This window comes from Triturus cristatus, chromosome 7 (genome assembly GCF_964204655.1).
Source record: "Triturus cristatus chromosome 7, aTriCri1.1, whole genome shotgun sequence".
Taxonomy (NCBI): Eukaryota; Metazoa; Chordata; class Amphibia; order Caudata; family Salamandridae; genus Triturus; species Triturus cristatus.
Window position 1 is genome coordinate 1586218194 of NC_140590.1, and position 12263 is coordinate 1586230456.

At 49.1% G+C, this 12263-nt stretch overlaps 1 protein-coding gene across 1 annotated transcript in view; it reads right to left on the reverse strand.

The window, feature by feature from the left end:
* The window catches only part of PTGIS (prostaglandin I2 synthase), a 1212186-nt gene that overhangs the window by 354648 nt on the left and 845275 nt on the right, over positions 1-12263 (reverse strand). The window contains exon 7 of the mRNA XM_085619439.1: positions 10341-10509. Within this exon, the coding sequence (XP_085475565.1) occupies positions 10341-10509 (169 nt within the window). The remainder of the gene's footprint in view (positions 1-10340; positions 10510-12263) is intronic.

Genomic DNA, 12263 nt, shown 5'->3' on the forward strand with positions numbered 1-12263 from the left:
CGTAATCTTATTTTTTCTAATCTCAGTTTAGTAGAAACGCTCACTGTGAATAATGTACAGCACATAACTTACTAGTACAGAGCAGATATTGGGTAGTACTTCACACAATGGTACTTATTTTATCAACCTCTAATAGGTGGGAGTCTCTGCATGTTCAGCGTGAATCAGGACCTACAACCGTCTGGACCCAGCACATTGGCTCACTGAACCACCAAGAACACAAACCTGTATTCTTGAACAATTTGCAAATTCGAAATACCCACAATTTTTCTCAAGCTAAACTTTTAACTGATCACTAATTATTTTTTCGTTAACACTTTGTACATTAGGGGTGTCATCAAATCACAGGTGTTGCTCTTTCTCTAGCTACACCCCTCTCAATTTCCTTTTGACAACGTAATCAAATGTTGGACCATGTAAACACCAGCTATGCGCTGTTCTTTGGTGGGAGGCTCAAGAACCTTTGGGCTACTATATCATTATTATATGTATCGGGGTACTTGCGGTGGCACTCTAACTGGTCTTTCTACTGGGGCCACTCTTGCTAGTTCCTCTGAAAGGACGGGATAAATACCAGCAACGACAGTATTTCTTTCTCTTTCAGTCTGTTCTTACCCGCTCCCCTTCCTCCTGTAACTTCTTTTCTTTGGCTTTTTCAGACTCCTGTCTACTTCTCTCTGCTTTGTGGAACACTTACTCTGTTCTTCTATGTGACTCCTTGCGCCAAAACTCAATGGCATCCTTCTGAGCAGGTCTACATTTTCTCTTCCATAGCTCTTCCTCTACCTTCATGATGCATTCCGCATCCCACGTTCCCGTGATAGGCCATCTATACTTTGTCTCTAAATCCTTCGTGTAATCCACCCATAGTTCTAAAAACAACACGGCATCTAAACCATGCTTACAGTACATGAAATGTCCAGGTGTGTCTCTAGGCGGAATGTTAACTGGTTCCTCTAGTACACCTTTTCTGGTACATATCTTACGCAGTTTCGAAAACAACGGCATGTTGGAATGTAACCGAAAACAAAAATCACAATGACCCAAAAAACAAAAATCACAATGAAACAAACTTACATAAAAACCTGACACATTCAAACCTAACTGAACCTGACTAAGACAATAACATTCATACAGTTAAATCGGTGCACCTGAATACTTGAATACTTGAATTCTTGAATACTTGATGCATGCTCTTGAATACTTGAATACTTGAAAACATACCGGTCTCACAAGTGAGACACGTCTTTACCGTGTTCATTAAATGAACCCGTCTTTATGCAACCCCCATGAAAAACTCACCGGGAAGCAGAACTTGAAGGCCTCGGACACTTGACGCTGCGCAGGGAATGGCGTATCTTTGGTGGATCTCTAGAAACCTCGGACACAGCTCTCTCGCAGGGTGGGCTCTGGGTCGGGACGATCCGCAATCCTCACCGCCTCGTATGGATGCCTGGTCGCAGTCCGTCTCCTTCGTTGGCCTGAGGGAGTTGGCGGGAAAACCCGCGACGTGTACACTTGAAGTCCGTCACGGCTGTGGAAGGGGGCAAAACTGGACCTTCATCTCCGGCGCGTGTGGAAAGAGATTTGTCCCTGTTCGGGCGCCATTAAATCCACACCACCACATCCACAACCACCACCACATCCACCGTCCACTATGTCCACCACCACCACCACCACATCCATCACCACCACATCCACCACCACCACGTCCCCCACCACCGTGTCCACCATAACCACATCCACCATGTCCAGCACCATGTCCACCACCACCATGTCTACTTCCACCATGTCCACCCCAAGCAGGTCCACCACCACATCCACCACCACCACATCCACCACCACCACGCTCAACACCACAACCATGTCCACCACCACCACATCTACCACTATGTTCACCACCACACCCACCACCACCATGTCCACTAGCACCACATCCACCACCACCACATCCACCACCACCCTGTCTACCACCACCATGCCCACCACCACCACATCCACCACCACGTCCACCATCACCACCACCATGTCCACCACCACCACCACCAAATCCACCACCACATCCACAACCACCACATCCACCACCACCACATCCACCACCACCACGTCCACCACCATGTCCATGTCCACCACCACATCTACCACCATCACATCCACATCCACACCACCACATCCACAACCACCACCACCACCACATCCACCACCACCACGGCAACCGTCCACTATGTCCACCACCACATCCATCACCACCACATCCACCACCACGTCTCCCACCTCCGTGTCTACCATAACCACATCCACCATGCTCAATACCACAACCATGTCCACCACCACCATATCCACCACCACCACTACGTCCACCACCACATCCACCACATCCACCACCACGACCATGCCCACCACTACCATGTCTACCACCACCACATATACCACCACCACATCCACCACCATGTCCACCACCACCAGGTCCACATCCACCACCACCACATCCACCACCACATCCTCAGCCACCACCACCACCACAACCACATCCACCACCACCACCACGTCAACCACCACGTCCACATCCACCACCATGTCCACAACCAGCACCACCACCACATCCATCACCACATCTAAGACCACCACCAAGTCGACCACTACCATGCCCACTACCCCCACGTCTATCACTACCACATCCACCACCACATCCACCACCACCACCATGTCCACCACCACCACACCCACCACCACCACGTCCACCATCACCATGTCCACCACCACCACCACGTCCACCACCACCTTATCCACCACGTCCACCACCACCACATCCACCACCATGTCCACCACCACCATGTCCACCACCACCACCACATCCACCACCATGTCCATGTCCACCACCACATCTACCACCACCACATCCAGACCATCACATTCACACCACCACATCCACAACCACCACCACATCCACCACCACCACGTCCACCGTCCACTATGTCCACCACCACCACCACCACCACCACATCCATCACCACCACATCCACCACCACCACATCCCCCACCACCGTGTCCACCATAACCACGTCCACCATGTCCAGCACCACGTCCACCACCAGCATGTCCACTACCACCATGCCCACCACCAGCATGTCCACCACCACCACCACATCCACCACCACCATGTCCACCACCACCACCAGATCCACCACCACCACATCCACCACCACAATGTCTACTATCACCAGGGCCACAACCACCACTTCCACCACCACGTCCACCAACACCACCACCACGTCCACCACCATCACCACTACATCCACCACCACGTCCACAACCACCACATCCACCACCACATCCACCACCACCATGTCCACCACCACCACATCCACCACCACATTCTCCACCACCACATCCACCACCACATCCAACACCATCACGTCCTCCACCACCTCCACATCCACCACCACCACGTCCACCACCACATCTACCACCCCATCCACCTCCACCACATCCACCATATCTACCACCAGCACATCCACCACCACCACCACATCCTCCACCACCACCACATCCTCCACCACCACCACGTCCTCCAGCACCACCACGTCCACCACCACCATGTCCACCACCACCACCACCATGTCTACCACCACCATCATGTCCACCACCACCACCTCCATCACCACTACGTCCACCACCACCACCACATCCACCACCACCATGTCCACCACCACCATGTCCACCACCACCACATCCACCATCACATCTACCTCCACCACGTCCACCACCACCACATCCACCACCATGTCCACCACCACCATGTCCACCACCACCACCACGTCCACCACCATGTCCATGTCCACCACCACATCTACCACCACCACATCCGCACCACCACATCCACACCACCACAACCCCCACCACATCCACTACCACCACGTCCACCGTCCACTATGTCCACCACCACCACCACATCCATCACCACCACATCCACCACCACCACATCCCCCACCACCGTGTCCACCATAACCACGTCCACCATGTCCAGCACCACGTCCACCACCACCATGTCTACTACCACCATGCCCACCACCAGCATGTCCACCACCACCACCACATCCACAACCACCACATCCACCACCACCACCAGGTCCACTGCCACCACATCCACCACCACCATGTCCACCACATGCACCACCACCACATCCACCACCACCACGTCTACTATCACCAGGTCCACAACCACCACTTCCACCACCATGTCCACCAACACCACCCCCACCATCACCACCACATCCACCACCATATCCACAACCACCACATCCACCACCACCACCACGTCCACTGCCACCACATCCACCACCACATCCTCCACCACCACATCCACCACCACAACCAACACCATCAAGTCCTCCACCACCTCCACATCCACTACCACCACGTTCACCACCACATCTACCACCCCATCCACCTCCATCACAACCACCACGTCCACCACCAGCACATCCACCACCACCACGTCCCACACCACCACCATGTGCACCACCACCACATCCTCCACCACCACCATTCTCCACCACCACCACGTCCTCCAGCACCACCACGTCCACCACCACCATGTCCACCACCACCACCATGTCTACCACCACCATCATGTCCACCACCACCACGTCCATCACCACTACGTCCACCACCACCACCACATCCACCACCACCACGTCCACCACCACCATGTCCGCCACCACCACATCCACCATCACATCTACCACCACCACGTCTACCACCACCACATCCACCACCATGTCCACCACCACCATGTCCACCACCACATCTACCACCACCACATCCACACCACCACATCCACACCACCACAACCCCCACCACATCCACCACCACCACGTCCACCGTCCACTATGTCCACCACCACCACCACCACCACCACCACATCCATCACCACCACATCCACCACCACCAACTCCCCCACCACCGTGTCCACCATAACCACGTCCACCATGTCCAGCACCACGTCCACCACCACCATGTCTACTACCACCATGCCCACCACCAGCATGTCCACCACCACCACCACATCCACCACCACCACGTCCACCACCACCACCGCCACCACATCCTCCACCACCATGTCCACCACATCCACCACCACCACATCCACCACCACCATGTCTACTATCACCAGGTCCACAACCACCACTTCCACCACCACGTCCACCAACACCACCACCACATCCATCACCATCAGCACCACATCCACCACCACCACGTCCACAACAACCTCATCCACCACCACCACATCCACCACCACCACATCCACCACCACATCCTCCACCACAATATCTACCACCACAACCAACACCATCACGTCCTCCACCACCTCCACATCCACCACCACCACGTCCACCACCACATCTACCACCCCATCCACCTCCACCACATCCACCACGTCCACCACCAGCACATCCACCACCACCACCGCATCCTCCACCACCACGTCACACACCACCACCATGTGCACCACCACCATATCCTCCACCACCACCACCACATCCTCTACCACCACCACGTCCTCCAGCACCATCACGTGCACCACCACCATGTCCACCACCACCACCATGTCTACCACCACCATCATGTCTACCACCACCATGTCCATCACCACTACATCCACCACCACCACATGCACCACCACCACGTCCACCACCACCATGTCCACCACCACCACATCCACCATCACATCTACCACCACCACACCCACCACCACCACGTCCACCACCACCATGTCCACCACCACCACATCCACTACCACCATGTCCTCCACCCACCACCACGTCCATCACCACCACATCCACCACCACTATGTCCACCACCACCATGTCCACAACCACCCACAACATGTCCACCATCATGTCCACCTCAGCCACCACCACCACATCCACCACCACCACCACGTCCACCAGCATATCCACCACCACCACGTCCACCACCACTTGCACCACCACCTCCACCAGCACCACCACCATGTCCACCACCACCACCACATCTACCAGCATATCCATCACCAGCACCACGTGCACCACCAGCATGACCACATCCACCACCACGTCCACTCCCACCACCACATCCACCACCACATCCACCACCACCAAGTCCACCACCACCATGTCCACCACATCCAGCAACACCACATCCACCACCACCACCATGCCCACCACGTCCACCACCACCACTCACCACCACCACGTCCACCACCACCACGTCCACCACATCCACCACCACGACCATGCCCACCACCACCATGTCCACCACCACCACCACCACGAACACCGCCAACACATCCAGTACCATGTCCACCACCACTACAACCACACCGAAGAGGTGTGGGGCTGCGGCCAGGGCGACTGACTCTGGAATCTTGGGATCACAGTTCGATCCCAGGCACCGGCGGCAGATTAGCCCAGCACCATGTGACTCTGGGCAATAGCTTGCTTAGTCTTCCCGATGGCCCCCAGTGCCTAGAGACCCCTACGGGTGAGTGTTCACGCTTTACAAATGTGGAAATTATATTAATATTATTATCCACAGCCACCACCACCACCACAACCACATCCACAACCACACCACATCCACCACCACATCCACATCCACCACCATGTCCACAACCACCACCACATCCACCACCACTTCTAAGACCACCACCAAGTCGACCACTACCATGCCCACTACCACCACATCCAGCTCCACCACATCCACCACCACCACCATGTCCACCACCATGTCCACCACCACAACACCCACCACCACCACATCCACCATCACCCTGTCCACCACCACCACCATGTCCACCACCACCATATCCACCACGACCACCACCACCACATCCACCACCATGTCCACCACCACCACCATGTCCACCACCATGTCCATGTCCACCACCACATCAACCACCACCACATCCACACCACCACATCCACACCACCACATCCACAACCACCACCACCACCACGTCCACCACCACCACATCCACCACCAATACGCCCACCATCACCATGTTCACCACCACCACCACCACATCCACCACCACCACACCCACCAACATCACGTCCATCACCATGTCCACCACCACCACCATGTCTGCCACCACCATATCCACCACGTCCACCACCACCATATCCACCACCACATCCACCATCACCATGTCCACCACCACCACGTCCACCACAACCATTTCCACCACATCCACCATGTCCACCACCACCACGTCTACCACCACCATGTCCACCACCACCACCACATCCACCACCATGTCCATGTCCACCACCACCACCACATCTACCACCACCACATCCACACCACCACAACCACCACCACCACCATGCCCACCACCACCACGTCCACCACCAACACATCCACCACCAACACATCCACCATCACCACCACATCCACCACCACCATCACGTCCACCACGTCCACCACCACCATCATGTCCACCACCACGTTCACCACCTCCACCACCACAACCACCACCCATGACAGGTAAAGTGTCACTGGAGGGCAGGGGTAATAAGAGTGTCAACCCCGTCTGTACATGGGACATTTAAGGATGCATTGGGTGCTAAAAGACGGGACTAGGGGATAGAAGTGACTGTTGTCGCGCACATGATCTTAGGGGCGAGTTTGAAAATTGGTGTATTTGCGATGGGACGCCACGGCAGCTGACACACGCTCCGTGAGGCCCCGAGAAGTAAGGAGATAGAGGGCGGTTTGGGTCTCGGATATCTAAATGGGTGATAGTCTGGGTTTCGAAACTGAAGGAATTGATTTTATGGATGAGGGAAACAATACCTTAAGTTCAACATAGGGGCTTTGTTAGAAATGGGATTGGCATATGCGAGCATGCTATTACGATGGTTAATGGTGAACTGTTTCCCATATACACTTGCTGATTGATCGTGTACCTGTTTTTATTCTTCATCCCTCATGTTGCTAAATAAGGCTTTTTAAACTTCTTTCCTGATTTTACTTTAGATTGACATAATAACTATATGATCATTTCACAAGGAGGACTCCTAAATGGAGTTCTGTAGGTGACCTCAAAAGTGAAGCTGGTATACAAAACGTTGGCTATCTGAGGGTAAATATTGCCAGGCACACAGGTTGAAAACAATGTTTTTCATATTTCCAAGCTGGTTGAGGGGTAAAGGACGTAGTATTTTGTTGTGTGTTTCTCTTTTTTTGCATTTGACAGTCTTCCATAACACTGTGTCCAATTCGGGTGCTTTGACGAAGTGCTTTTGGCCCTGATGAATTTGCCTAAATTATTGCATCAAAGAAACATGTTGGCATTTGAAAAGGTATGCATGAATGGCAACCTATTCATTTTAATTTGATAAAAAACACTCAGTAAATAATAAAGGATTGCTTTGTGAGTGTTTTCTCAATTTTAATATCACACTTGGTTACATTGAGGGATGTGACCTATTTCACTTCACTGCACTTGATTCTTATAATTTTTTGTTTTGACACTTTTTTGTTTCCTTTTTAACAAAATGACCGCCAATGATGATAAAAGTGGGCACAACTGGTGAGTACCAACCAGCTATGCCATTGGTGGTGCGCACATGAGGGGTCCTTTTGTCTTTTCACATTTTTTGTATTATCTCTCACAGTTTGTGATTGCGGGGTTTACATCAGGCTAGTTTGAAGAAACCCTGTTATTGGAGGACTGTCTTCTGTAAAAATTGGGTTTTTTAAAAAAGAAAGGCGACTACACGGAGTGTGACTACTATAAAAATATATATAAAATAGAATAGTACAACTGAGCAAATGGCAGTAATTCACACACGTTGATGAAAGTTGGAAGGTTAATAAAAAGCGCCTTAGAAACCTGGTTTTGTTGTGTTGATGCTAGAAGTATTACACCAGACCCAAGATACATTTTGAAGAGAAGCAATGTCACAGGGGCTCCTGTAAAAGCACTTACAACATTTCTACCTGCACACTCACTCAAAACAAGCATTGGCATAGCCAATAGGTCTCGCCTTTGGGACCTTATAAGTGTTTAGACATGCAACACTTGATGTTGTTGCACCAAGAATATTGTGCTGGATAACTAAACACTTATAAGGGCCCAAAGGTGAGACCTGTTGGCTATGCCAACGCTTGTTTAGACTCAGACATTCTGCAGCAAATACAGAAAAATAAGGTACACTCACTTTCTAGTAGCACCTCAATTGAAGAGAATGTTGAGGAAAAGGAACTGCTAGCTGAAAGTTGAAAAGTTCAAGGTAGAAGCACTGTTACTGAGCAGAGCTCAGGGAGACTCCCTAACACATGATGTGTGGTAAGAAAGCTGACGTATGATGGACCTGCCGGGGATGGATACTCTGGGTCTATGTTGGGATTGGCTGGAGTTTGGGTGTTCTTTAATAGTCAATCTCTTATAGATTAGACAAGTTCAACATTTTAGATCTGTACATTCCCATTTGCTGACAGATGTACCTTCATCAATGTAAATTTCTCAATCATCTTAAATACAATAAGGCCTAGTAGATGCAAAATACAAATTAATCCTTGGTCAGAAAGTTAAACCCAGTTGAAGGACCTCCTTTTCTTAATGTGTCAGCATACACTTACACAAACTAGCTACTGTGTGATTCAATGTGAGATCCGCTGTATCTCTGGTAAAGTAGTTGTACCTTCCGCATGGAGGCTTGCATTTGTCATCCACTTATGGTTTTAATTTATTTTCCTTTCCTGCCTCAACCTCTTAGGTAGCCTCTCTTGCTACTTTGCGGTCCCTGGCCTGCTGTAGTAGGTGAGACATGCACAAAAAGCTACACCACATTTTTGAGCTGATCTCCCACATTGTTTCTGATGACAAAATGGCATCTGAAACAAATATAAATGCATGAACTATAAGTGCTAAAAGTGCCTCCAGCATAAAGCTCATCAAGAAATGAAATTCTAAAGTTAAGGGATTATCCTAACCTTAACTCTCACTCATGCCACGACTTATGGAAGGTGAATATGAGATGTGAGTAAAAGATGTTGATAAAAATGCAATGAGATGACTGCATAACTAGGTGGAAATTACACTAAATTAAAAAAGTGATTTCTATTTGCTTGTTTGGGAAGGTACTTGGTGAAAGTGTCTGACATGCAGAACATAAGTGGTTGTTTGTTGTTATGATCATGAGATGTATTCAATCATGTTTTTTAAGCTTTTTGGTTTTTAAAAATTAGATTCCACACTTGTGTTATTCTTGATTTTGCTTATTGGATTGTGTGCACTGTGTCTGATACAATATTGAAATCTTACTATTGGAAAACAACTTTATACTCACCAAAAACATGAGCACTGTCCAACACATCTTGGGAAGTGGCTTCTTTTTCATATAAGGGCTGGGCTTTGTTTTTAAATATTTCGTCTAATTCTTTTTTAACTGCAGCCATGGCCTTAGGGTTCTTCAAAAGGTACAAGAGAAGCCAGAAACAAGCAGGGCCTGCATTTCCCTAAAAAGTAATAATCAAAGTGGACATTTGTTATTTGCTGCTGCCCAATCACAAGGAGATAGCTGCATTCATGTGGAGATATACAGTACTAACAAATAGGTTAATGGAAATGCCCAGTTTTTACTTTTAACATTGCGATAATTTAGAACCATCAGGTGCAAACTACTGTTGATCTATTATAAGGATGAAGAATGGACAAGAAAGTGACACATTTCTCTCTGTCAAATTACCCATGAGCATGCAGAGTTAAGAACTGCACTCTAGTCCTCTTGAATTGAAATTGATTTTGCCCACCTGTGATTGGCTGAGGTAAGAATTGCACTCTAGCTCTCTTGAATGGAAATTGATTGTGCCCCCTTCTCACTGGCTGAAGTTAGGGTGAAAGCTTAAGAAGTGAACCAGTATTGCGTAGAAGCGATATGGAGATCACATGTCCCTTCTAAAGATGGTTTCCTTTTCTCATTATTTTTTGCATATTCAGGTTTTCTTTTCTCAGCATTTTCCCACCTTTCAAACAATTAGTGCTTATTAATCTAATAGATTTTTAAGTTACAAATTTTAGGGGAATATGGTTTCCAGTCTGCACTGAACAATTTGCTATTATAATAGAATATATCACTGGAACCCTACTACAGCGTTGAGAGTAGTGACTGATGTCTTTGAAATTAGGAAACCTTTCACACAAGCAATGACTTACTGATTCATAACCAACCTTGTGGGGCCACTGGTCTATGAGTGATTCTTCACGGGGGTGTGGCCACACAGGCAATGGTGTCAGACGTGCTCTGTTAGAGCTCCTTCGCTGACTCCCTGACATCCGATTAATATATCCTTTGTAAAGCATTGGCAGGTCGCCAACTGCCTTTACTGGATATTGGTTAGATCCGGAGTATAAAAGTGCATTCCCTGAGCAATAATCCACATGTTCAATCAAACAATAGTGTTGCTATTTAGAAGTTTCAAAGAGAGTAGAAATGTCCAGTATCTGTTTAGAGTTTTTATTTTCCAATTTTCTTGGGTGTTCACGGAGGACTTTGTTACACCACAAATTCCGTTCCGTTCTCGTAAACGTCACACTTACGGTCGGGAGATATCGGACGAGGACTCATGCCCTGATATGGATGGCATTACTTCATGAGGACGTCGGGGGCACTTTGCCCAGTAAATATTTCGCTTGAAGGATTATGACTGTAACTTTGTGAGAAAATACTTGCTTTTGGATTTTATATATAAAAAAATTTACCAATTTTATGGAACTTGAAGGATTAAGGATAATATCCCGAACTTTTGATACTTGTCTCAGCCCTGAAGAAGTCATATTGGAATAATTTGTCCATAGACGAAACACGTGTTGGCTGTTTCTGGCTGTTTCTTTTTTCAAGAACTGAATTTGTGGTGTAACAAAGTCCTCCGTGAACACCCAATAAAATTGGAAAATAAAAACTCTAAACAGATACTGGACATTTCTACTCTCTTTGAAACTTCTAAATAGCAACACTATTGTTTGATGGAACATGTGGATTATTGCTCAGGGAATGCACTTTTGTTCTATTGTCTAGCAATTGCTTTGCAACTGCAACCAACAGCGTGGGGTGGTGGCTGTTACATTTCCTTTGAAGCACATTGAGAATTTGTTTGTTGAGATTGCACCTCTTTGACTTAGCGCAGCAGAAACCTTACTACCCCTCTTTTTAGACATAGATCCGGAGTATGCTGTGCGATTTTTGAAGGTCAGGATCGCTGCGGACTGCAGC